Raw genomic sequence first — 22155 nt, 5'->3', positions numbered from 1 at the left:
TGATGTATGTAGTATGTATGTATGATGTATGTATGTTGTTGTATGATGTATGTATGTATGTATGGTATACATACATACATACATACATACACGTACATATAGACAAATATATTTGTCTATATGTACGTATATGTATGCAGAATATATGTGTGTGATATATATGTGTGTGTGTGGTGTGTGTGTGTGTGTGTGTGTGTGTGTGTGTGTGTGTGTGTGTGTGTGTGTGTGTGTGTGTGTGTGTGTGTGTGTGTGTGTGTGTGTGTTTGTGTGCGTTGCAATTGAATGGAAATACAAAAACGCCAAGAGGGAAGGAAAAAGAGGCAGTTATTTCTAGAAACTCACACACACACACACACACACACACACACACACACACACACACACACACACACACACACACACACACACACACACACACACACACACACACACACACACACACACATATATATCACACACATATATTCCTGCATACATATACGTACATATAGACAAATATATTTGTCTATATGTACGTGTATGTATGTATGTATGTATGTATACATACATACATACATACATACATACATACATACATACATACATACATACATACATACATACATACATACATACATACATACATATAAACACCTACGTGCACACAAGAACACATATATAAGACACACACACAGAACACAAGATGCCTACATATATGTATATGCACAAACTTTTAGGTCAAAGTTATTATGAATGCATCGTAGGAATATTATGGCCTCTGTCTGCCTCTGTATAACCCTGTATTACACTATATACTATGCTTTACATTAACCATAAGATAAGTAACTGTAGACCGGAGGCGTAACCCTGAAGGTTGTCAATCGTGTGTTCACCTATCCCACAGAGGAACTCTACCGCCCCCAAGTGGCCAAACGGAAGGCTTGCATACATGTAAGAGTTGGTTGTTACCGCGAAAATCGTATGGACTTTGAGTAAATATCAACGAATGTGACAATCGATCTAATAAATTGATAAATGCATGTATCAGAAGAACGATGTTTTCTTTTATCATTTCAAGTTTCAACTTTATTCGTCATAAGCGCTATAACAGAACGAGGGGAAGTCATGCATGGCAATGAAATGCTTGAGGCGCCCTCAAGAGTGCAAGATAACAAGTAGTGTAACACGGTGTAGCTGCATAATATACAGATACAATATATTTATATATATATGCATATCTACGTATATATATATATATATATGCTATACAAGTGAGGTTAACAAAACAAGATAGGTAATAAAATATGAATAAAATATATATTTGAATATGAACAGTGCAACTGTCACAGAGTCCTATATAGAGTTGGCAGTAGAGTTATTTCTTGTTGAATCACAGTTCGGTAAAAAATTTTTTTTTTTATAAAACAAGCTATTGAACTGTAGTACAAATTACACTATACTCTTTAAAGTACTGACTTATAGGATGGCGGCATTAAAAATAACATTGAATCAATCAGTATTTCCCTTCCACTATGAGATTCTTCACAATCTTGAGATCCTTCACCTCTCATCATGAGCTGATGTCTTCACAGTTGTACTCCTCCCTGTTCTTCCCAAACTCATCAGCATGTTGATGATCAGCCTAATACACTTCGTCTAATTTACGTCAGATCATTCATTATATCAATTTGATAAATCAGCATACCCCAAAATATTCCGGTTAGCATTCCTACCCTTATTCACACGTTTTTTTAAAGTTTGATTTGCACTGCGCATCTTTCGCTGATGCCGGCCCATGGAACTCTTTCCGGGGAATCGGGAATCACGACATGCCTGATGTCGTCTGATGGTGGAGGGGATCACGGTCGTCACGGAGACCGTGGAGCGGAACCCAAGTCCCCATGGAGACCGTGGGGCGGACCCCGGTCGCCATGGAGGCCGTGGGGCAGCGGACCCCGGGCACCATGGGGGCCGTGCACGGCGGTGCTATGACATGACGTACACCTCGAAGAGGCTGGCCACCGAGTGCATGCGGTAAAAGATTCCGAAGGGGAGTCCGATGTTCACGACCGCGGCCCACATGGTGAACTTGTAGAAGTCCGTCTCCACGCTGTGATCGAACTGGGGCCGGGCGCCGAAGGCCGGCATGATCCAGAGCTGGAGAGGGAGGGAGGGGGGAACACAGCACGGTGTCACAGCTGTCGGCCCACTGCTGTGTAAAGGATGAAGCCCTCTAGTGGGTGTCTGTGTGTGTTTGTGCTTGTTCAGGTACATACTACATACCTACAAATACCTATACTGTAGTAAAGTAAAGTGAAGTAAAGTAAAGTGAAGTAAAAATTATCATATTTTTTTGTAGGCTTCATTTCTAAATCTCTGTGGCCCGCTGACCGTTGCTCCGTGGGCCGGTATCGGCCCGCGGACCGGTGGTTGAGAACCCCTGCATATATATGCACAGTGATATACATGTCAGTTTGGACGGAGGCTGGGCGGGCTCAGTACTCACGATGACGTTGCCCAGCAGCAGGAAGGCGCAGACCTCCTTCAGCACGCGTCTCTTCCAGGTCAGCCGGTGCCGGTGCTCCACGGGCGGCGGCAGTTCGGCGCGGCCCTCGGGCGACGGTGGCGGCTCGGGCCCCGGCTTGCCCTCCATCTCGGGGTCCCCCAGCTCGCCCAGCCCCTCAATGACGTAGGGGTTGGAGAAGATGGTGACGGGCGCCGGCTCGTGGTGCGGCTCGCGGTGCAGCCCCTCGATGATGAAGAGGTTCTGCAGGCCCAGCTGCACGATGGTCATGAGGGCCCAGGCCAGGTTCAGCCCGTTGAGGTAGCCCCGCGCGCCGGTGGCCACCACCGCCACGATGGTGAAGTAGCTGATGACAAACTGGCCCACGGACGCCGCCACCAGCAGCCCCACGTCCAGGCTGCGCGTGGGGTTCTTCTCCGACAGCAGGTCGCGGTGCTCTAGGCGGAACACGGCGAAGCCCAGCGCGCTGGCCGCCGACAGCAGGCACGCGATCACCAGGTTGACCACGAAGTGCATCATGACGGCGCGGTCCTTGCGGGCGGCGCTCTCCTCCTCCTTCTCCACGTCCACCTCGTACACCACGAAGGTGGCGAGCCCCGCCACCGCCAGCACGGCGCCCAGGGCGGGGCCCGCCAGCACGTCCCGCGCGTGGAAGCGCGTCTTGTGGTGGGCGTGCTCCTCGGTCAGCCGGCCCACGTTCCTCCACATGACGTAGGCCATGGCCGAGGCGAAGAGGCTGTACTCGATGTTGAAGGGGTACAGGTAGTAGTACGCCTCCTTGAAGATGCTGCACGAGGAGTAGCTGCACTTGCAGTTGTCTTCACCGTAGCTGGCTAAGGGAACGCACATGCACAAACACACACACACACACACACACACACACACACATGCACATATATGCACGCACACACATGTAGACACACACACATTCACACGAGGCACACGTTTACAGGCACACATTTACATGCAGGCACACACACACGCACACATCCACACACACATCCACACACACACACACACACACACACACACACACACACACACACACACACACACACACACACACACACACACACACACACACACACACACACACACACACACACACACACACACACACACACACAAAACATGGAGACACAAGAATTATTGAAAAGGCTGCCATTGAATTTCCTCACTTCAAAAATTGTATTTCAATTCCGGTTGTCTACAAAACAGTATTTTATTTCTGGTGAGATGATTCGTGAACATTCCTATTAAGTTCATGTGCTTAGTTCCTGAAGCTCTTTTTGGCAGCTACCGTAACACCATAATTATCAACAGCCTCATTTGTAATTGGCTTCGGATCGACGCCTGTCCTCAACGACCCAAATGAGGTGAAGTGTTTTAATCACCTCTCAGAATGTATATCCTCCGTGCAGACAGCTTGGAGGTGTTGTACGTATCATCCGTCGGGATGTCTGTCTGATGGACGGACTCCTCGGTCACCGCTGTCATCCACAGAATCAGATTGGTGGCGAGGGTTAGCATGAGTCCGCAGCTGAACACCGGAGCAGAGAGAAAGCAGGGGTTAGGGCCGTGACCAAGGACCTAATGCTACGTCCGCAGTGTCCTTCGTCTCTGACTGAATCTTATTTCATCCTTCGAAAATAGTTGCTTCACTTATTCTGCTGTTACGGTGCCGGACTGAAGCAATTGAAAGCGTATGCTATCACCAAAGTGGGGTGGACGTTAAATAATCGTTAATAATAAATCAATTTATCTAAATGCTCATACCGTGTGATGTTTCGTTGAAGCTGCACACAATCCTTCGCGTGGAACCAGAGGAAGTACGTCTGAAAGCAAACCGGGGCGCGACGTCATTCAGAGGGACCTGTCACGCTGTCGTCTGCTGAGGCTCACCCTAAAGACCCTAGTGATCAGACCGCCCAGGTAAGACTCACCTGGACGAACAGGAACACCGCCTGCACCACCGGGAAGGCCACCTTCACGGCCGAGTCGCAGTGGAGGTAGCCGGCGTAGTTCGCCACCTTGAAGACGTCCATGATCAGGCTGAGCAGACCGAACAGAACCAGTCCCGCTGCGGGGGGACACACAGACGGTAAATGGTAAACATTCACACATTCGTGCGCACATTCACACAACGATGGAGGAGTCATTCATGCAAAGCGACAGCCAGCTCGTCAGAGGCAGTCAGAGTGACTCAGGCCTAAAAAAAAAAATTGTTTGGTTCCGGTTTCCGACCGACCCTGTCAATTTATGTGCGACCCAAATTAATAATAATAATTATTAATAATAATAATAAATAATAATTATTGATGCAAACTATAATTACGTTTTTGTACAGCACCTCTTCATTCTGTACAAGGATGAGCGATTTTCTCATTTTTAAATGAAAACAACCTACCGTACCTATTATTCGCTGCCGCTGGAAAAAATAAAATAAATTCCCTACCTACCCATTACCTCAACTGACAACCAACAGGAACCAAACTTTTTTTTTTTTAGGCCTCAGGGAGACCTCGACACTCAGCTAGGAGGAGCCGGGGATCGAAATAGAAACCTTCCGGTCAGCCGCCAAGCCGCTCAACCTCCTGAGCCGCAGGTCGCCCCTCCAGGTCAGAGCTCCAGGCCCGTCGCCCTACAGACATACGTCCATGCTTGGTGTGCTCCTGTATGCCTCCGTACCCCTGAGCCAGACGGGGCCGGCGTGGCCGTCCTTGTAGAGCACGGCGTGCTCCTCCTTGGAGGTGTACACGTGGTAGTACAGCATCCACAGCGTGGTCATGAGGATGATGACGATGAGGAACACCTGCAGGTCGGCCGAGCCGAACAACGCGCTGTTGAAGGTGGAGGCGGAGACCAGCGCCGTGCCCAGGATGACCAGGTTCAGGAACACCGTGCCCGACAGCAGCCAGCCCCAGTTCCTCGTGCGGTCCCGGGGCGAGGCGCCGTGGCCGTGGCCGTGGGACGCGTCCAGCGCCAGCTCGGGCTCACACACGCCCTCCTCCGCGTTCTCGCCCGGCGCGCCGCCGGTGCTGCTGCTGTTGGACAGACGGTCCTCCTCCATCTGTTTGGCAATCATCCTGCGGGGGTCACAGGTCAGGGGTCACAGGGGTCTCAGGGGTCTCAGGGGGGGACGGGGGTCCAGTCAGTCACACACACCTGTCCCGTGTTTAACACTCATCCCTCTCTCGGCAGCGCGGGCGATGAGTGACTTTGACTTTGTGTTTTATGGAGAGGAGCAGGTTGGACGGACACGCCCCCGGAGTGGCTGTCACCTGCCAGGTACCCACGCCCAGACGGAAGAACAGCACAATGGGAAGCGCGCCGCGGTCACCCGACCAGTCTCAAGCCACAGGCCTGCCCTCATTAACAAGTGATGCTTCATTTTGGACTAGTGATGGAATAACCCTGATATATACTACTGTTCAAAAGTATAGGGTCACTTAGAAATGTCCTTATTTTTCAATGAAGATAACTCAGAAATGCAGTCTAGACGTTGTAAATGTGGTAAATGCCTATTCTAGCTGTTAACTGATGATTTTTTATTGAATATCTACATGGGTCTACAGAGGCCCATTTCCAGAAACCATCACTCCTGTATTCTTACCTACATTGTTTAGCTCATCGTGATAAAAAGGCTAATTGATGTCTAGAAAACCCTTGTGCAATTATATTAGCACAGCTGAAAACTGTTGAATAAAAGTGAGAGTTTTCATGGAAAAACTGAAATTGTCTGGGTGACCCCATACTTTTGAACGGTTGTGCAAATATAATGAACTACATTGGCTGAGAATTCACAAGCAGTCACCTTGTGCGGTCATTAGCGCGTGTGTGCAGCGAGGAGACGATCACACAGGGAAGCAACCGCATCACAATACTCCGTTCAACAACGAGGCCAAGATATACCCGCCTGGATCACCCAAGATAACATTTAGATAAATACAAATACAAGTGAGTCAGCGTGTGTAACCCTACCTGGTCTCTCGAGGTTCCCAGGGGCCGACTGAGCATCCCAGGCCTATATACCAATCCACAGCGGGCCTCGTGGGTGGAGGTTGTGTACAAAGGGGTCATAAATGTCAATAATTCTGTTATGATCAACGCTATATTATTACCACACACACTGTGTTTTGCACATAATACCCCCTGAAAGTTCAGAACTGTTTTCCTGGAAAAAAAATGTGTTTTCTTTTCGAACCTATGTAGTAATTATCGGACATCCCAAAATACAAGAAACCGGTTATTTGACCGAATAACAGCATATTTTTGATATTTTGATATATAACACTGAGTAAATGTCATCCCTCTCATTAAGTTAGGAGCAGCGCACCCAAAATAAATACCATAAAAAGTGGGAGACCAAACTCAGAATAAAAGATGACTAACGTGAACGGCTGCACATCGGAGATCAGTATATTATCCTCTTATTTGTTCTCCACAAGGAACCGATACGCGTCACGCATTGAGTCGTTTGTTCTACGCAAACCTCAGCACTCAAACCTCTTTCATGCGACCACAGAGGAGAGCTTTTCCCCTAATAAAACATGCCTCTTGTCTAATGAGCGGGAAGGGCCATTGTCAGCGTGCCCAGATGGGCGCTCCTCTCGATTGTCATCTAAGGCTTAGTGTTCGTAAAGCGGTTCCAGATCTGCCACCGAGCCGGTGGCACCGGGCCTGGTTCATTCTTCCCCGTCACGCTCCACCGCCCCGGGGCTCACGTTTAGTAAACTCTCTCAGATGTGTTGTTACTGTTATATATACAGATCTAAATGCTATTCTGTTGATAGGTATGCCGTTTTTCCGCACAGATAGGATATTCTGTTGATGAAGATAAGCCTACAATATATAGGCCTACACATACGGAACATTTTGATTTATGGGTTTAAAGATATTAGTTTGAAGCTAGAGTCAGACTTCTGAGAATAAAGTCATAATTCTGAGCTCTGAGTTTTAAGATTAAAAGAAAGATTATTAGTTTGCGATTTAAGTCAGAATTCTGAGTTCTGAGTTTTAAGATTAAAATACAGATCATTTATTTGAGTCAGAATTCTGAGAACAAATTCTGAATTCTGACTTTATTACTCAGCACTCCTCCTCCTCTGTACACACCTGTTTGTTCAAATCTTGTTCGTAGAAGGCGGATTCTTGTTTCTGTCCAGCTGGCCCACATTAATAATATGTTAATGAGTTAATAACGACCCCTCTGGGGTTCATAAAGTAGATCTTCATTGTGCCTTTACGATTGAATGCCATGACACAGACTTTAGAGCTTTAGTATTTTGATCAAAAGGCCTTTTATATAAATACACACTTGTGAATCTTTCATGCATGTGGCCTATTTTACATATTTTATTATGTATAATATTATTGTATTATCTTGTATTTTTGCTGCTATGTCGCTGTTTAGGAACCAAGCCTAAGAGTGATACTCTTGTGAACTTGTACAATAAGATAATAACAATAATATAAGGTAATAAAAGTAAAACTGATTCTGAATCTTAGGAGGACATGGCAAAGTAGGATCATTAAGTGTTGCGTGCTTCCAACAGGCAGTCAAGTGTTTGTAGTTTGTTTGTTTTACTTAAATGTCCTTCAATGCCCTTTCCTGAGCATTAATCCCTTACCAACAGCCTGCAGGTATGAAACAGAGGGCACCACAGGGTTTGTTATAATATGTAGGCTACTTTGCTTATTTTTAAGCTTTAACTTCCAGTAGGACTTTTCTTTTTAAGGATTTTGTCCTTTTACAGGTTTTATCCTTTATATGTTAAGTGAGATAGACAGGAAGTTAGGGAGAGAGGGGCGAGGACATGCAGTAGGGGTCCACGCAGGAATCGAACCCGGGTCGCTGCGGTCAGGCCTTGGCCTTAATGGTTGCCTATACGCACTCTTCCAGGTGAAACACCACCACCAGTAGGACTTTAACTGTAGTCGTATACACCGGCCACCGGGAGCAGCCGAAGTTACCCGAGCGGCCTGTGGTCGGCTTCTGGTTACACAGCGCTCTCCTTTGTCCCGGTGCGTCGGGCCGACCTCAGAGCGCTGTGATCGGGGGTTTGCGGGGAGCCAGTGGCTCAGCCCGACCAGAACCAGCGGTCCTCCGGAGGTGGATGATGATGGTGGTCCCACGGCATGGGGGTAGAGACGGTGTCAGCCGGGTACAATGAACGACCGATACCATAAGGCGGCCCGGGACGGGTACCTGGACCTGCTGAAGGAGGCGACGCGGAGGGACCTGAACGCCCCGGACGAGGATGGCATGACACCGACGCTATGGGCGGCTTACCACGGGAACCTGGAGGCGCTGCGGCTCATCGTCGGACGAGGGTATGCTTCAGCCTCATAACCTGACGTTAATATAGGATATAAATGTGTATAAATGTCATGATAACGGTAGTCGCCCCCTGTGGTTTTTATAGGTGTAGGTGTATCAAGCAGCCCGTTCATGGATAGGCAAACACTCACAGGTTTTCAAAGTTTGTAGCCTACGTGTGCTATTGATGGCGCCCCGAAGTTTTCATCACCTCTAAACATCCCGTTCACCCCTAAACCAGACACTTAACGACTTTAATTTACATGATTTAGTTTGCTGCAATTAGCCAGAGAATTTACAATTAACATGTAGCCTATCATGAGCTCGTATGAACCAACCCTAAAAACCTGATGTGTGTCCTGACGTCTGACTGAAAAATTCAATCGAGAAAATAAGTTTTAGAAAAAAGAAAGCATGAAGACCATAAATGCGAGCCCATCTGATTGGGGAGAAGTGGGCCAGTGGCCGCACAAAGGCCCGCTTGTCTTCTGTTCGGTCTGACCTGCTTTCCACCGACAAACGGAAGCCCCCATGAGGCGACCCACACTGCAGGTCCTTGCATGCATGTGCACAAATCACAACATGCAAAACAAAAGAGAATTATGTAACCGAAGCCGGTCAATGCGTGATTCATTGCGGTAGCGTGGTACAATGTGCGGGACACGCAACATGCATGACTTCTCACGGCCCAAAGCAAACACTGCCGTGCAGGTGTTTACCTCTGGCCTCGTCAAACATCCCATAAACGGGCAGCTGACAGAGTTTGACAGCAGCGAGCGAGGTACATTCACTTCATCCTTAATAGAGGCGATAGTATTTTAACAAGACCAAGGGCTCCGTGAGACCGTAGATTAAGAGAAGATTGTTTTAGTGCTACTTATAGTATATGGAGTGGTTATAGTGTAGGAGTGTATCTGGTTCATAAAATGTCCCGTCTGATATATCATCCAGCACGTTTGTTTAAGGGGGCACATAAACATGTCCTTCTGTGCTGAGGCTGGGTATTAATTAATTGATCCATAAATGTGGATATGTTTTGATGTGGGACTTTATTTAGACCATACCTCTAAACAATTCTCTAAATCATAAACTATTTGTATTGCATCATGGGAAACCATCACCGCAAGTGGTACTCGTTTATCTCAGGCGGTCAGTTCTTCATACAAAATGGCTGTTTGTTTTTATGTTTAATTTTCATCCTTATTCAAGAAGATATTTGTTGTGCAATGGTGGCTAACTGTGTTTTCTAGCTTTTGATGTTTGTTTACTCTCCAACTCTATTCTAGCTGTTGTTGTTTTTTTAAACTCTGACTGTATCTTAGCTGTTGTTGTTTCGTTAACTCTGACTGTTTTCTAGCTGTTGTTGTTTCGTTAACTCTTTGACTGTATTCTACTTGTTGTTGTTTCGTTAACTCTGACTGTTTTCTAGCTGTTGTTGTTTCGTTAACCCTCTGACTGTATTCTATCTGTTGTTTTGTTAACTCTCTGACTGTATTCTAGCTGTTGTTGTTTTGTTTATTCTCTGACTGACTGTATTGTTGTTTTGTTTACTCTCTGACTGTATAATTGTTTGGTTTACTCTCTGACTGTATTCTCGTTTCGCTAACTATCTGACCTCCTCCGCGTTTCCACGGCCGTATTTAGGACCGCCTACATCTCAGGTCATGGTTTAAACGACTGGCGGCGTAACCGTAGTGAAATCAGGGAGCAGGCTGGGCGAGAAGACTCTAATCATTGGCCCAGTCGGTCTGACGGCTCCGGCGTAACAACATATAACCCTACAGCCCTGCCATCAATAATGGAGTCCGAGCTCCTGCACGGGCTCCACTCCCGGCCATCCATTATTGAGCAACCTTTATGTGGCACCACTGTACATCCAGGGATATGTCTGAAGACACATCCCCTGAGTGCGTGCTCAATCCATTTTTGGAGAGGCTGGAAATGTCATTCACGGTATTGGTCAAAGTTGAGTTCTTGTGTCGGTCTATTTACCTTAAATATATCATCTAATTCTTATTGAGTTACATTTTGTTTTCGTATCCATTTTCATCTCTAAACTGAATACATTTATACATATTAAGATGATATGAGGTGTTATGTACCGCCACGAACAAAGTACGGAGTTCCTTGGCGATAAAACCGCGGTGGCATTATGGATTCATACAAACGCCTCCGCTGTCTTTTAGTTTCCTCCTCTGTGGTGGACGCAGGTCCAGGAATCTGGCCTGCCGACGTCACTCTTCCTCCACCGCCGTGGTCCTGACGGTTGGCCCGCCCGGTCGTGGTGGCTCCCCCGGACACCGGACACCCGTAGTGTAGTGGCAGTCAGCAGCGCCGTGGTGGTCAGATTACAAAGTCCCTGCAACACTTCAGCGCCACAGCCAGGTGATCAGGAGGTCAGAAGGCCTTTGGAAGGCCGTGGCAAGAGGTGTTTATCCCGCATCGATGAGGCCACCGAGCTCAGGACTCTGTGGCCGTTATAGCATCCATTCACTTGCGCACTTATTGTATGGTGTAAGTCCTGGCATTTAAATGTAAGCACTTATTGTGAGTAGTACGTCCTGGCACTTGATGTACGCACATATTGTATGGTTGTATGTCCTGGCACTGAGTGTACGCACTTATTGTATGTTGTACGTCCTGGCACATAAAAATAGTACTTAGCATTGTGTAGCTTCTTATCCTAGCTATCTTTGTTGTGTGCAGGGAATGGGTTAACCTAGTGATTCTTAGTGCTTGCCACTTGGTTCTATGAACATCCTTACTGTACCGACAGAGTTATATTGTTGTTCCTCTTTCTTCTGTCAAATGTACTTATTGTAAATTGCTTTGGATTAAAGCGTCTGACAAATGCCCTAAATGTAATACACCGGTCAGAGCTAGTTCAGCTCCTTTTACACCTTGTTTAAGGTTGCGTTGTGTAAAGGCTTGCAGACGATGTTCAGTGTGTGCATTAAACAGTGGATCAAGTAGCACGGACAACATATGGATCACAGATCAATCATAAACACACAGAGAAATCATAAATTGTGTAGGAGGAAGTTATTGTCAACCAGACAGAAGTAGGCTACTCTCCGACTGGCTCATGTTGCACCTCGATGTCACCTTAGCTCTTTACAACCACTTACCGTCTCTGGCTGATCTATGGCCTCTCTTTTTAGAACACAGGGTACGTGTCACACGTGTCCTATGGGTCTTGCACGACTCTTGAGTCTCAAGGTAATGCCTGACCCCCTCTCTACTAGGGGTGGGAATCACAGGGTACCACATGATACGATACGATACACGGTACATGGCCCGCGACACCGATAATATTGAGGTACAGCGATTCTGCAATAATCAATATATTGTTAGACAATCCTATACACATACATATGTGTCTTAGGATGAATAACAAATGACTCTGATAAGGTAAAGTGCTGGAGCTCGTCTTTGGCTAGTAAACTTCTGTTCAGGTTTCCTTCATTCATGTTTGGAGTGCCACATCGAGGAGCAGGAAAAAATCTGTTCGGAGCGGCTTATTTTCCGTATTAAAACATCGATATCTGGTGCGATATGTCCTGTCTAACTCTTCATGAATAAAGCATCAAATGCAAAGAAATTCTTAAAAAAAATTCTAAAATATTAAAGATCGATATTTGCCGCCAGCGTATCGATTCTCATATCGCACGAAGTAGGGCGATGATATACATCCGACATGCATTAACGTTTCTATCCACCGCTCTACGCCGAAGGGGGAAACCGGACAACTGCGACATGTGGGGCAACACGCCGCTGCACCTGGCCGCGGCCAACGGACACCACAACTGCCTCTCCTTCCTGGTGGCGTTCGGCGCCAACGTGTGGTGCCTGGACAACGACTACCACACGCCGCTGGACATGGCCGCCGCCAAGGGCCACATGGAGTGCGTGCGCTACCTGGACTCCATCGCCGCCAAGCAGACGGCGCTGAACCCCAAGCTGGTGACCAAGCTGCGGGAGCAGGCCTTCCGGCACGCCGAGCGCCGCATCAAGGACTGCGCCAAGCTCCAGCGGAAGCACCACAAGCGCATGGAGCGGCGCTTCCTCAAGGAGTCGTCGGCGGCGGCGGCGGCGGTGGAGGCCTCGGTGTCGGACGCCATGAGCTTCTCCAGCTTCAGCGGCAGCTCGGTGAGCCGCGGGATGCCGCGCTACAGCGCCGCCAGTGTCAGCGTGCCATACTCCCAGGTCGGTCCCGGCGTCATACACCACCATGTGCCATGCATAGATACAACTAGTAAACGAGTGTGAGGTGGACGGAGATTACACATTGGGTGTGGATGGAGTGGCAAGATAACGGACTGTTCTAACCGGTCGGCCACTCAAAGAGCTTTACAACATTCACCCATCCATGCATACATTAACACACCGACGGCGGTCTGGCTCAGTGACCGGTCTTTCCAGCCAACCCACTCTACCTCCGGAGCCACGTTATCCTCTTTCTTGTTTTATTTGTAACAGACATATTTCTGTATCCTATCCGTCTACTCCCAGGCCACACTCCACGCCACTGGCCGTGGGAAAACCAAGATCCAGAAGAAGCTGGAGAAGAGGCGACAGGGCGAGGGCACCTTCAAGATCTACGAGGACGGCCGCAAGAGCGTGCGCTCGCTGACGGGCCTGCAGCTGGGCAACGACGTGATGTTCGTCAAGCAGGGCACCTACGCGCCCCCCCGGGAGCGCGGCCGACGCAACGTCCGCAACATGTTCTCCGGCGACAACGAGGACGCCGTCTCGCGTGCCATGAGCGTGCCGGACCTCCACCGCTCGGAGGTGGACTACTCCGAGATCAGCACGGACTCCGGCCACGACTCGCTCTTCAACCGGCCCGGCCTGGGCACCATGGTCTTCAGGCGGAACTACATCAGCGGGGGGCTGTCGGGCCTGCGGGGGCCGGAGGGGTCCAGCGTGGTGGGCACCGACGGGCCGAGTGGTGCCGTGCGTCTGCGGAGCCGGCTGCAGCACTACCCCAGCGCCGACCAGGACAGCATCGGCAGCGCGCGCAGCCTGCAGGAGAGGAACTACCAGGAGCTGCCCTGGGACGAGGTGGAGCTGGGGCTGGACGACGACGACGAGCCCGAGTCCAGCCCCCTGGAGGTGTTCCTCGCCACGCAGAGCATGAGCGAGTTCACCGCCCTCCTCCGGCGGGAGAAGATCGACCTGGAGGCGCTGCTGCTGTGCTCGGACGACGACCTGAAGAGCATCCACCTCCCCCTGGGGCCCAGGAAGAAGATCCTGGAGGCGTGTCAGAGGCGCCTGGACGCCATCGACGACCCGGACCGCATCGAGGACACCGAGCTGTAGAGGCTCCACGATGTGGGTACCGGGTGAGAGCCTAGAAGGATTTCTACTGGTCCATCCGCTTTAGCTGTAGTCAAATGCATCATTCTAGAGTTGTTCCGATACCGATAACAGTATCGGAAATACCTCCGATACTTAATGCAACGTATTTGTCAACAGTAAGTGAATCGACTACACATCGCCGTCATCGTAAGAGACCCCTAATATAAGAACGAGTGCTATCAGTAGCTACAATGCTAGATGCTGTAATGGTAAATACTCGATACTCGACTTGAGGTATCTGAATTGGTATCAAGAAGTAGAAAAAGGTTATCGGAACAACATTATAAGCATTATGGGACTTTTTTTCTTTTTACTGAAATGCTTGTCCCTCGCTCCTCCCACCTCGCTCTACAGGTCACTGCTCCCCTGTTGGGGTTAGCTTGCAATGAGAACCAGAGTGACCGCGTTAGAAGGATTTGTGTTTGAATCGGAGCCCTGGAGACGGACCGGTTCGCCCTGACCCTGAACCAACGAACCAAACGACTCGACAGACCAGTGCTGCAGAGTCGTGAGCCATGAGACTGAACGGAAGGGGGGGGGGAAACGACCACTGGCTCCTATCCCTCAGGTCTCTGTTCGCCCCTGTGGGGTCGATCTGAATATCTCCCGTGCCTGTGTTGCCTGTGCCTAAGCATTTTTTTTTATAGTATTTTATACAATAAGTGGATCTTACAATAACTATGTTTTTGTCTCAATGGTGCAATACTGTCAGGTCTTTTTTTTGGAGCATGTTAGTTTTTCCCTGACACATTAATTGTGAGTATGTTTACTCAACAGCTGTACATGTTTACATTAGGTATGCCAGCTAAGGGATGGTTTAGATTTGAGCCAATGGCTTTAAAGTCATTAATCCCATTATTGGTGGAAATTGTACAAGGTGTGAGACATCCAATATTCGCTTCCGCCATTGTTTTTCCTTCCTGTGTCTTTGGAGACTAACAGCATTTTGTATTGTTAGAACAAGATGTATTTGGTATGCAATAGTGCAATAGCGCACAATAAAATCCCTTATCTACACAAAATGATGACTTTATTTTCTTGTTCAAACACAACACCACTCAATAGAATATCAGCTCTAAAAGGTGTTATCTATTAGGTGTATATTAGGTATGTGTGTGTGTGTGTGTGTGTGTGTGTGTGTGTGTGTGTGTGTGTGTGTGTGTGTGTGTGTGTGTGTGTGTGTGTGTGTGTGTGTGTGTGTGTGTGTGTGTGTTTGTGTGTGTGTGTGTCCGTGTGTGTGTGTCCATGTGTGTGTGTGTGTGTGTGTGTGTGATGCACTTAGGTTTATGTACACACATACATGATTGAGCAAAAAGATGGAATGCGGATGGAGCAGTTCAGTGGATCGGGTAGTGAGAGTGGTTTCTAACAAGAACTGGATACAGTGACACAAACGTTTTTTTTTTCCAAATTCACTCCCTACCAATACACAGATTCTGGTCCCTGGAACCTTCAGGGTTCACTGCGTGATCCCCCAGGTGACGTGTTCTACTAGTGCTCTGTTTCCTTCTAAAAGTCTCGTCCAACTTGGAGCACAGTTTCAGAACAATGTTCTGTTTCTTTGCTCTTACATCCAGGTCCCAGAGTAGCTCAACATTCAGTGAACAAATGTTGAGCCCTCCTGTTGCACTGAGATAAACCTTCTTTATGTGTGACTTGCTTCTGCACTGCTCTTGTTGACACTAGTTGCATATCCACAGCGGTGCCATTCTGCACGGATCTCACTTGCGTTAAGAAACTAGCTGTTGGCATCCAGCAGTCGGATGGCAGATTTCCACGGACTGAAATAGGTGCTTTCTTGTGGCAACACTTCCTTTCCTCACAGGCCTCTGATTGTCTGCGTATCTATCTCTGATCTGTAGACAAGGAAGTCCCGTGAACCAGGTTCAGTTTTTTTAAGGTCGATCTGTCTATCGATGATTATCTGGCGTGGCGTTCTATTTCTACATAATGGAGTTTCCCACGGTCTTCAAATATAGTTCAAAATAAAAAACGCATTCACACTCGCTCTTACTGCAATCGGACAGAGGAACGGGACTGAGATTGGCGTACAAACGGTAAACCAGCTGAGGATGTGTTCCTCCTGGGCGTTGAACGATCATGTATCAACACAAGTTGGCTCCGGGGTCACGCTGGTACCCCCACGAACGCATTGAGGACGAAACTACAACGGCCTGTTTAACCACCTCCAATGTGGGATCGGTTCTTTGAAAGCATGCATGTGTCCTCAGGAATAACGCACTGACACTTTGTTATGGGCTGCGAAACAAACATGGAAATCCGCTTCTTCCCAGCGGTTTTCACATAGGGCCGAACTCATAACGTGGACGCAAACGTTTATATAATATTTTCATTAATCAAAGTAAAGTATCATTATTTAGAATAGTTTTGTGGTGGCAAACCCAAAAGTGGGTTTGCCACCACAAAACATCGGACAGCTTTTAATTGCTGCCCCAGAGTATTATATCCGTCTCCAACCGTGTTCGGGAAATGAGCCCCAGGTTATTCGGACGGTAACCGACACATATATCCCCAAACAGAAATAATGAAAACCATTGGCCTGACCTTATCGGGTAGACAACAATGCAAAACCAGAGACATGTTGACTCCTTCCTGACGATAAACGAGTCTTCTCCATTACTTCTTGGCTTCATTATAACGACACATTTTATTTTACAGCGCTTTTCCGAGTACTCATGGACACTTATAGTTGTCCTCCGAGTACTCGAGGAAAACTAAGCAAACCACATTTACATTTTACATTCATATTGAGGGCATTTTTTATCAGACGCTTTTATCCAAAGCGACTCCCAATAAGTACATTTGTCGGAAGAGAGAGACGTGCCTTGAGTGACGTTGTAACAAAGCTTTGTCTTATCAGTGTCAGGACGATTCAAGGGATTACCTAACCCTACCACCCGACATTCCAGCCTGACTTCTGGGATCTGGAACACAAAGAGCACATTCAGGAACCCGGCCATCAAAGCCTATTGTTCTGCAGCGCCCAACAGAAGAGGCTGAAATAGGAGAGCTCTAGGCGACGTGGGTCTCAGGCCTGGAGACACGCAGGTAGGCGCTAGAAGCTGTGACGAGGGGTCAAGACGCCTGGTGACTTCAGCGTCATATCCCGGAGCAGGAGGGCCAATCAGGACTGACGAGAAGCAGCAGCGAGCCTCATGCCCCCACAAGGAAACTGGTTAAAGGAAAGAATCATCACTTCATAAAACTGCGTCAGCAATTCTTTCCATTTTTCCGAACAACTTGGCTTGATGTGCAGGTGTCTACGTGTTCAGAGAACTTCGTGTTTCTCATATTGGGCATTTACCCCACCTTACCTGTTCTCTTGGTTCTAACTGATTTACCCCACCTTACCTGTTCTCTTGGGTATAACTCATTTACCACACCTTACCTGTTTTCTTGGGTATGATTGCGTGATTGCAATTTTCTCCCTCTCCTCCCTCCTCCCTCATCTCTCCTTCTCCTCTCTCCTTGCTCCTCGATCCTGACTCCTCTCCCCTCTCCTCTCTCCTGACCCCTCTCTCCTCTTTCCTCTCTCCTCCTCTCACCCCTCTCTCCTCTCCTCTCCTCTCTCCTGACCCCTCTCCCCTCTCTCCTCTCTCCTTGCTCCTGTCATAGGGTCATGGGTTAAATACAGAGAATTTAAATGGGATTAATAGCATTGGGATTAACAAGTATTGTTACTTGTACTTTGAGGGTAAGGATGGATGCTGCATCATACTTAGTGAGGATCACATTGTACTCGGTGTGGCTGGAACCCAGTGCCTGAACATTCTGTGAGATTTGACGTCCTCTTGAGGGTGGTTGTCAAGTAAACAAGTTTTAAGTGGTTTGTTGACAGTGTATACAGGATGTGGTATTTTCTCACTTTCAAGAGTTTTACTAAAAACATTATGGCTTGTTCCGAAGAATGCTGACACAACGTGAACTAACCCATTATTATTTGATCGGGAGATTTCCGACATGGATGAGTCTGTGCGGACGAAATGGTTAGTTTCCAGTTATGCATGTTTATGTATCTGCCTGTTACGGGATTAGTCAGAGTTTAACTGTGTATCAACCGCATGGACCTGCTAGACAAGTCACAAGATCATGAATTCCCAGAGATAGGCAAGAGTGGATGTACAAAATATTCAGAACATCCTCATCATCATCATCGTTAACATCATCATCGTAACTCACCATAACAATGATACTTAAGTGATCAAATAAATGCATGTAAAATTGCATTTTTCCCAAAACAATCTAAATAGCTGAAACACAATTACCCCAAAGATGAAAACATCCTGGTTATTTTGCGTGCGTGTATCCCATTTTAAAGTACTTTAATTACTTAATTCTCCTTGGACCTCCAGACAGAAAACTGGATTTCTCGGTTTGCTATATGTGCAATACATTTCAAGCTAATCTCCATTGTTTGATCCAAAATAGAAACATTTGAGCCTATTCCGTTTACATCATAACATTCACCAATTATTATGTGTACGTGCAGCTTTTGAGCTGAGCTTCTGGATAATCAGCTCATTCTGTTTGGTCATCGTTGTTTACCCAGCCTCCACAGCCTCTATGTGGTCATTCATACCAATAACCTGGCTTAATAATTGCAACATCTCAGATATTGTTCACACAACACCATTATTCCACAGCAATATCTTTTAATGAAACATTTTCCAGCTTTCCAGCTTACGTTTGAGGAAAATCCTACGTGCTGCATTTTATTGCATTCAAATGCAGGGTAATCTAATGCCGCTTTTCCACTGCATGGTACCAGCTCGACACGACTCGACTTGACTCGACTCAGCTCGCCTTTTTTGCGTTTCCACCGCGATCTAGTACCTCAAGTGGCTGCTTTTTCTAGTACCGCCTCGCTCTAGGTTCCAAGCGGCTGAGCCGATACTAAATGGTGACGTCGGCAGACGGCCGGCCACTGATTGGCCAGAGAGTGTGACGAAGTCACGAGAGCGACATGGCAACCATGCTGGTAACAGCCATAGCAGCGCCGCAGCCAACATATTCCACTTCTTCAACATGCCAGCTAATAATACGAACACGAATACCATCGCATCGATGTACTCCATTGTTGTTATGTGGGTTCGGTCCATGTGTGGTTTACGTAGGTGTTGTTTGCGTCGCGTATAAAAAATACGTCACGGCCCTTTCGCGCAGCCGACCCCGCCCACGTCCCGGAGGTACTATTTGCGGTGGAAAAGGACCCGCGCTGCTACCGTGTCGAGTCGTGTCGAGTTGTGTCGTGTCGAGTCGAGCTACATGTGGGGTGGAAAAGCGGCATAAGTGGATGTCAGTTGTCACTTGATTTTCATCATTTGTTTCGTATTATTATGTTAAAAGGGTCTCAAAACGTCCCAGTTCGCCACAGCACCCATATAAGGTCCCTGTGTGTTTGTAGACAAACTACCATCTTGTTATGGTATTACTGGCCCTCGTTTTGAATATGCGACTATTTGGACCCCATTAGAATTAGAAAAGTAATTCAAAGTGTGTGCCTTAACTTGAACAGGATCTTGGCTACGGTCACTCTGCAAGCCACTGTCGCTTTGACTTATGCAGAGTAAATGCCAACACAGGTTTGTAAATGTTTGTATTGCATTGAATTTCTCCCTTTGTAGGCCTATAGGTATTATATGTGATACATTTCAGAGGCAAAAAAAACAATGTAGATATAGTGAACATATTAATAATGAGACACATTGTAATCAATATATAGAATATAGATTATTTATGTTTCAATGTAATGCTGCAGAGATTATTTACTTTTTCACCATTGCAGATTTTGTGTCTCAATCACATGTATTGGACAGAAACCAACAGGGAAAAAATCTTCCCCTGGATTGAGAAGGTCCCAAACTATTAAATCAGTTTCATTTAGTGACGTCTCCAACAGTTAAATCAGTTTCATTAAGCCAGGTCTCAAAGAGTTAACCAGTTTCATTAAGCCAGGTCGCAAAACGTTAAGCCAGTTTCATTAAGCCAAGGCCCAAACAGTTAAACCAGTTTCATTAAGCCAGGTCTTAAAACAGTTAAACCAGTTTCATTAAGCCAGGTCTCAAACAGTTAAACCAGTTTCATTAAGCCAGGTCTAAAACAGTTAAACCAGTTTCATTAAGCCAGGTCTCAAACAGTTAAACCAGTTTCATTAAGCCTAGCCTCAAACAGTTATATCGGTTTCGTGATCTTCATAATCCGGGTTGACGAAGTACACCCCCGGCGTCGTCATGGAGATGGGGGTCATCTCCGCCCCATAGATACCCGGTACGGCGGGCATCAGTCCGGGCGTGTCGAACATGGGGTTCTCAAAGCCAGCGTCCATGGGCCCCCCAAGGGCCTCGTCGACGGTCGCACGGCGGGACCACGGCATGGCGGGCATGGAAGGCATGGTCGGCATGGCGACGCTGGGGGGCCTCCAGCCCCTCCTCCTGAGGACGACCCCGCCCACGCCGACCAGAACCAGAAGCAGGACCCCAAAGAAGGCCCCGACTAGGGCCCCCGCCAGGCCCCCCGCCGCGCCGCCGCCGTTCCCGGAGGACACCCCGACCTCCGCCCCTAGGATCCCGAGTTCGGCGCCGTGGGCGTCGACGTCGGCCAGGAGGTCCCGGGCCAGCGCCTCGGCCAGCAGGCCGGCCCCCCCGTCCAGGACCACCACCTGGATGCGGTCGTCGGCGGCCGCGCCCCCCAGCAGCAGCCCCGTCAGGGGCGGGGCCCCGGGGACCCGGGACATGGCGAGCCGCACGGCGGCGTACTCGGGCCGCTCCAGGAACAGCCGCCGCACCCGCCGGCGGTAGGACAGCAGGCTGAACCCGGGGGCGAAGCGGACGGAGAGCAGGGCGCCGCACACGTCACAGCAGTGCCCCGCCGGCCGGAGGGGCCGCCGGCAGGGCGGGGCGGGGGGGCACGCCACCCCCCCACAGATGCGGCCCCGGTTGGCCGAGTTGTCGCACACGCAGCCGGCGGGGTCGGCGCAGCCCGACGGCTCCACGGCGAGCGCCGAGCCGCCGTGGAACTGGGCGCGGCCGGAGGCGGAGCCCAGGTAGCGGGCGAGGTCCGCCTGGCGGCTGAACGTCTGCCCCAGGACGGAGACGCTCCTCACCGTGACGACGCCGCCGCTGGACGAGGTGTCCACCCTGAAGGAGGTGGCGGCCCTGAAGACCACGTCGTCCCCCTCGCACGGGACGCTCTCCTCGTGGACCGAGAAGACGCCGAGGCGCCCCGTCTCCAGGTCGTCCGGGGTCAGGGCGGCGCGCCACAGGGCGGGGTCGAACCACCGCAGGGCGTCCGAGTCCCTGAAGGTGGCCTCCGCGCCCGCCCCACACCCCGGCTCCTCGGCCCCCCCGACGTAGAAGCCGGCCCCTGCGTGGAGGAGCAGCTCGCCGTCGGGGGGCAGGATCATCTCCTGGACCGAGTGGGCCGTCTCCACGTACACACTCCCCGGGGCGGGGAACGCCACCCGGTCGCGGCCGCACGGGACCACCCCCGTGTTCCAGTTGCTGCGGTTCTCGTAGTTGGTGTCGGGGATCCACTGCTTGTACAGCGCCTGCGTGGCGCCGAAGAGGCAGAGGACGAGGAGGAAGACGTCCGGTCTGGGGAGCATGTTGGCGATGTCTGACCGAACGTTAACGTGACCTTTGTGTTCAAACCTTGTGACTTGTGTCATGTGAACGCACGGCACGTCACAGCCTAAAGTAAAACTGATGAGCAGTGGGAAATAGTGTGATTTGAGGCGTCGTTAAACGTTAATGATTAACTTTTTAATTGGGGGGAAACAAATGTGTTACAAAGGTGCACTTGAAAATAGTAGGCTACTTAGCATTGTGTAGCGTCTTATCATAGCTATCTTTGTTTTCTATGGGGAATGGGTCAACCTAGTGATTGCTATATAGTGCTTGGCAAAATAACAAATGCACAAATTGTAAGTCGCTTTGGATATAAGCGTCTGCTA

The 22155-nt window shown here is 48.8% G+C and overlaps 3 protein-coding genes across 5 annotated transcripts; 1 reads left to right on the top strand and 2 right to left on the bottom strand.

Annotated features, from left to right (window-relative positions):
* Positions 1–1281: 1281 nt before the first annotated feature.
* LOC130404932 (proton channel OTOP2-like) lies at positions 1282–6537 on the bottom strand. 3 transcript variants are annotated; one of them, XM_056609900.1, is made up of 7 exons: positions 6485–6537; positions 5192–5589; positions 4447–4583; positions 4280–4338; positions 3898–4043; positions 2486–3336; positions 1282–2136 (listed from the first exon to the last, which is right to left on the bottom strand). In XM_056609900.1, exons 2-7 carry the CDS (start codon positions 5586–5588, stop codon positions 1966–1968), a joined length of 1761 nt encoding a protein of 586 aa, XP_056465875.1. In that variant the 5' UTR covers position 5589; positions 6485–6537; the 3' UTR covers positions 1282–1965. The 3 variants fall into 3 exon arrangements, with proteins under 3 accessions (XP_056465875.1, XP_056465859.1, XP_056465867.1); XM_056609884.1 differs by lacking the exon at positions 6485–6537 and adding an exon at positions 6318–6452; XM_056609892.1 differs by lacking the exon at positions 6485–6537 and adding an exon at positions 5669–6061.
* A 2000-nt stretch (positions 6538–8537) lies between these two features.
* Positions 8538–14638, top strand: LOC130405257 (pre-mRNA splicing regulator USH1G-like). The gene is made up of 4 exons (XM_056610305.1): positions 8538–8836; positions 12557–13028; positions 13335–14167; positions 14538–14638. The coding sequence occupies exons 1-3, from the start codon at positions 8673–8675 to the stop codon at positions 14142–14144; spliced, it is 1446 nt and encodes a 481-aa protein (XP_056466280.1). The 5' UTR covers positions 8538–8672; the 3' UTR covers positions 14145–14167; positions 14538–14638.
* A 5729-nt stretch (positions 14639–20367) lies between these two features.
* Positions 20368–21807, bottom strand: amn (amnion associated transmembrane protein). The gene has a single exon (XM_056610333.1). The coding sequence runs from the start codon at positions 21805–21807 to the stop codon at positions 20368–20370; it is 1440 nt and encodes a 479-aa protein (XP_056466308.1).
* Between the last annotated feature and the right edge of the window lie 348 nt (positions 21808–22155).

Source organism: Gadus chalcogrammus, chromosome 2 (assembly GCF_026213295.1).
Source record: "Gadus chalcogrammus isolate NIFS_2021 chromosome 2, NIFS_Gcha_1.0, whole genome shotgun sequence".
Classification (NCBI taxonomy): Eukaryota; Metazoa; Chordata; class Actinopteri; order Gadiformes; family Gadidae; genus Gadus; species Gadus chalcogrammus.
This window is presented reverse-complemented; position numbering and strand designations above follow the sequence as displayed.

Coding starts and splice junctions, on each gene's coding strand:
- LOC130404932 (XM_056609884.1), bottom strand. CDS start 6,379: ATGCGGTTGCTTCCCTGTGTGATCGTCTCCTCGCTGCACACACGCGCT. Junction 5,590..6,317: donor CGCGCTAATGACCGCACAAG/GTGACTGCTTGT, acceptor TGACCCCCGCAG/GATGATTGCCAAACAGATGG. Junction 2,137..2,485: donor TGCTGCTGGGCAACGTCATC/GTGAGTACTGAG, acceptor CTCCCTCTCCAG/CTCTGGATCATGCCGGCCTT.
- amn (XM_056610333.1), bottom strand. CDS start 21,807: ATGCTCCCCAGACCGGACGTCTTCCTCCTCGTCCTCTGCCTCTTCGGC.
- LOC130405257 (XM_056610305.1), top strand. CDS start 8,673: ATGAACGACCGATACCATAAGGCGGCCCGGGACGGGTACCTGGACCTG. Junction 8,837..12,556: donor CGGCTCATCGTCGGACGAGG/GTATGCTTCAGC, acceptor TCTACGCCGAAG/GGGGAAACCGGACAACTGCG. Junction 13,029..13,334: donor TCAGCGTGCCATACTCCCAG/GTCGGTCCCGGC, acceptor GTCTACTCCCAG/GCCACACTCCACGCCACTGG.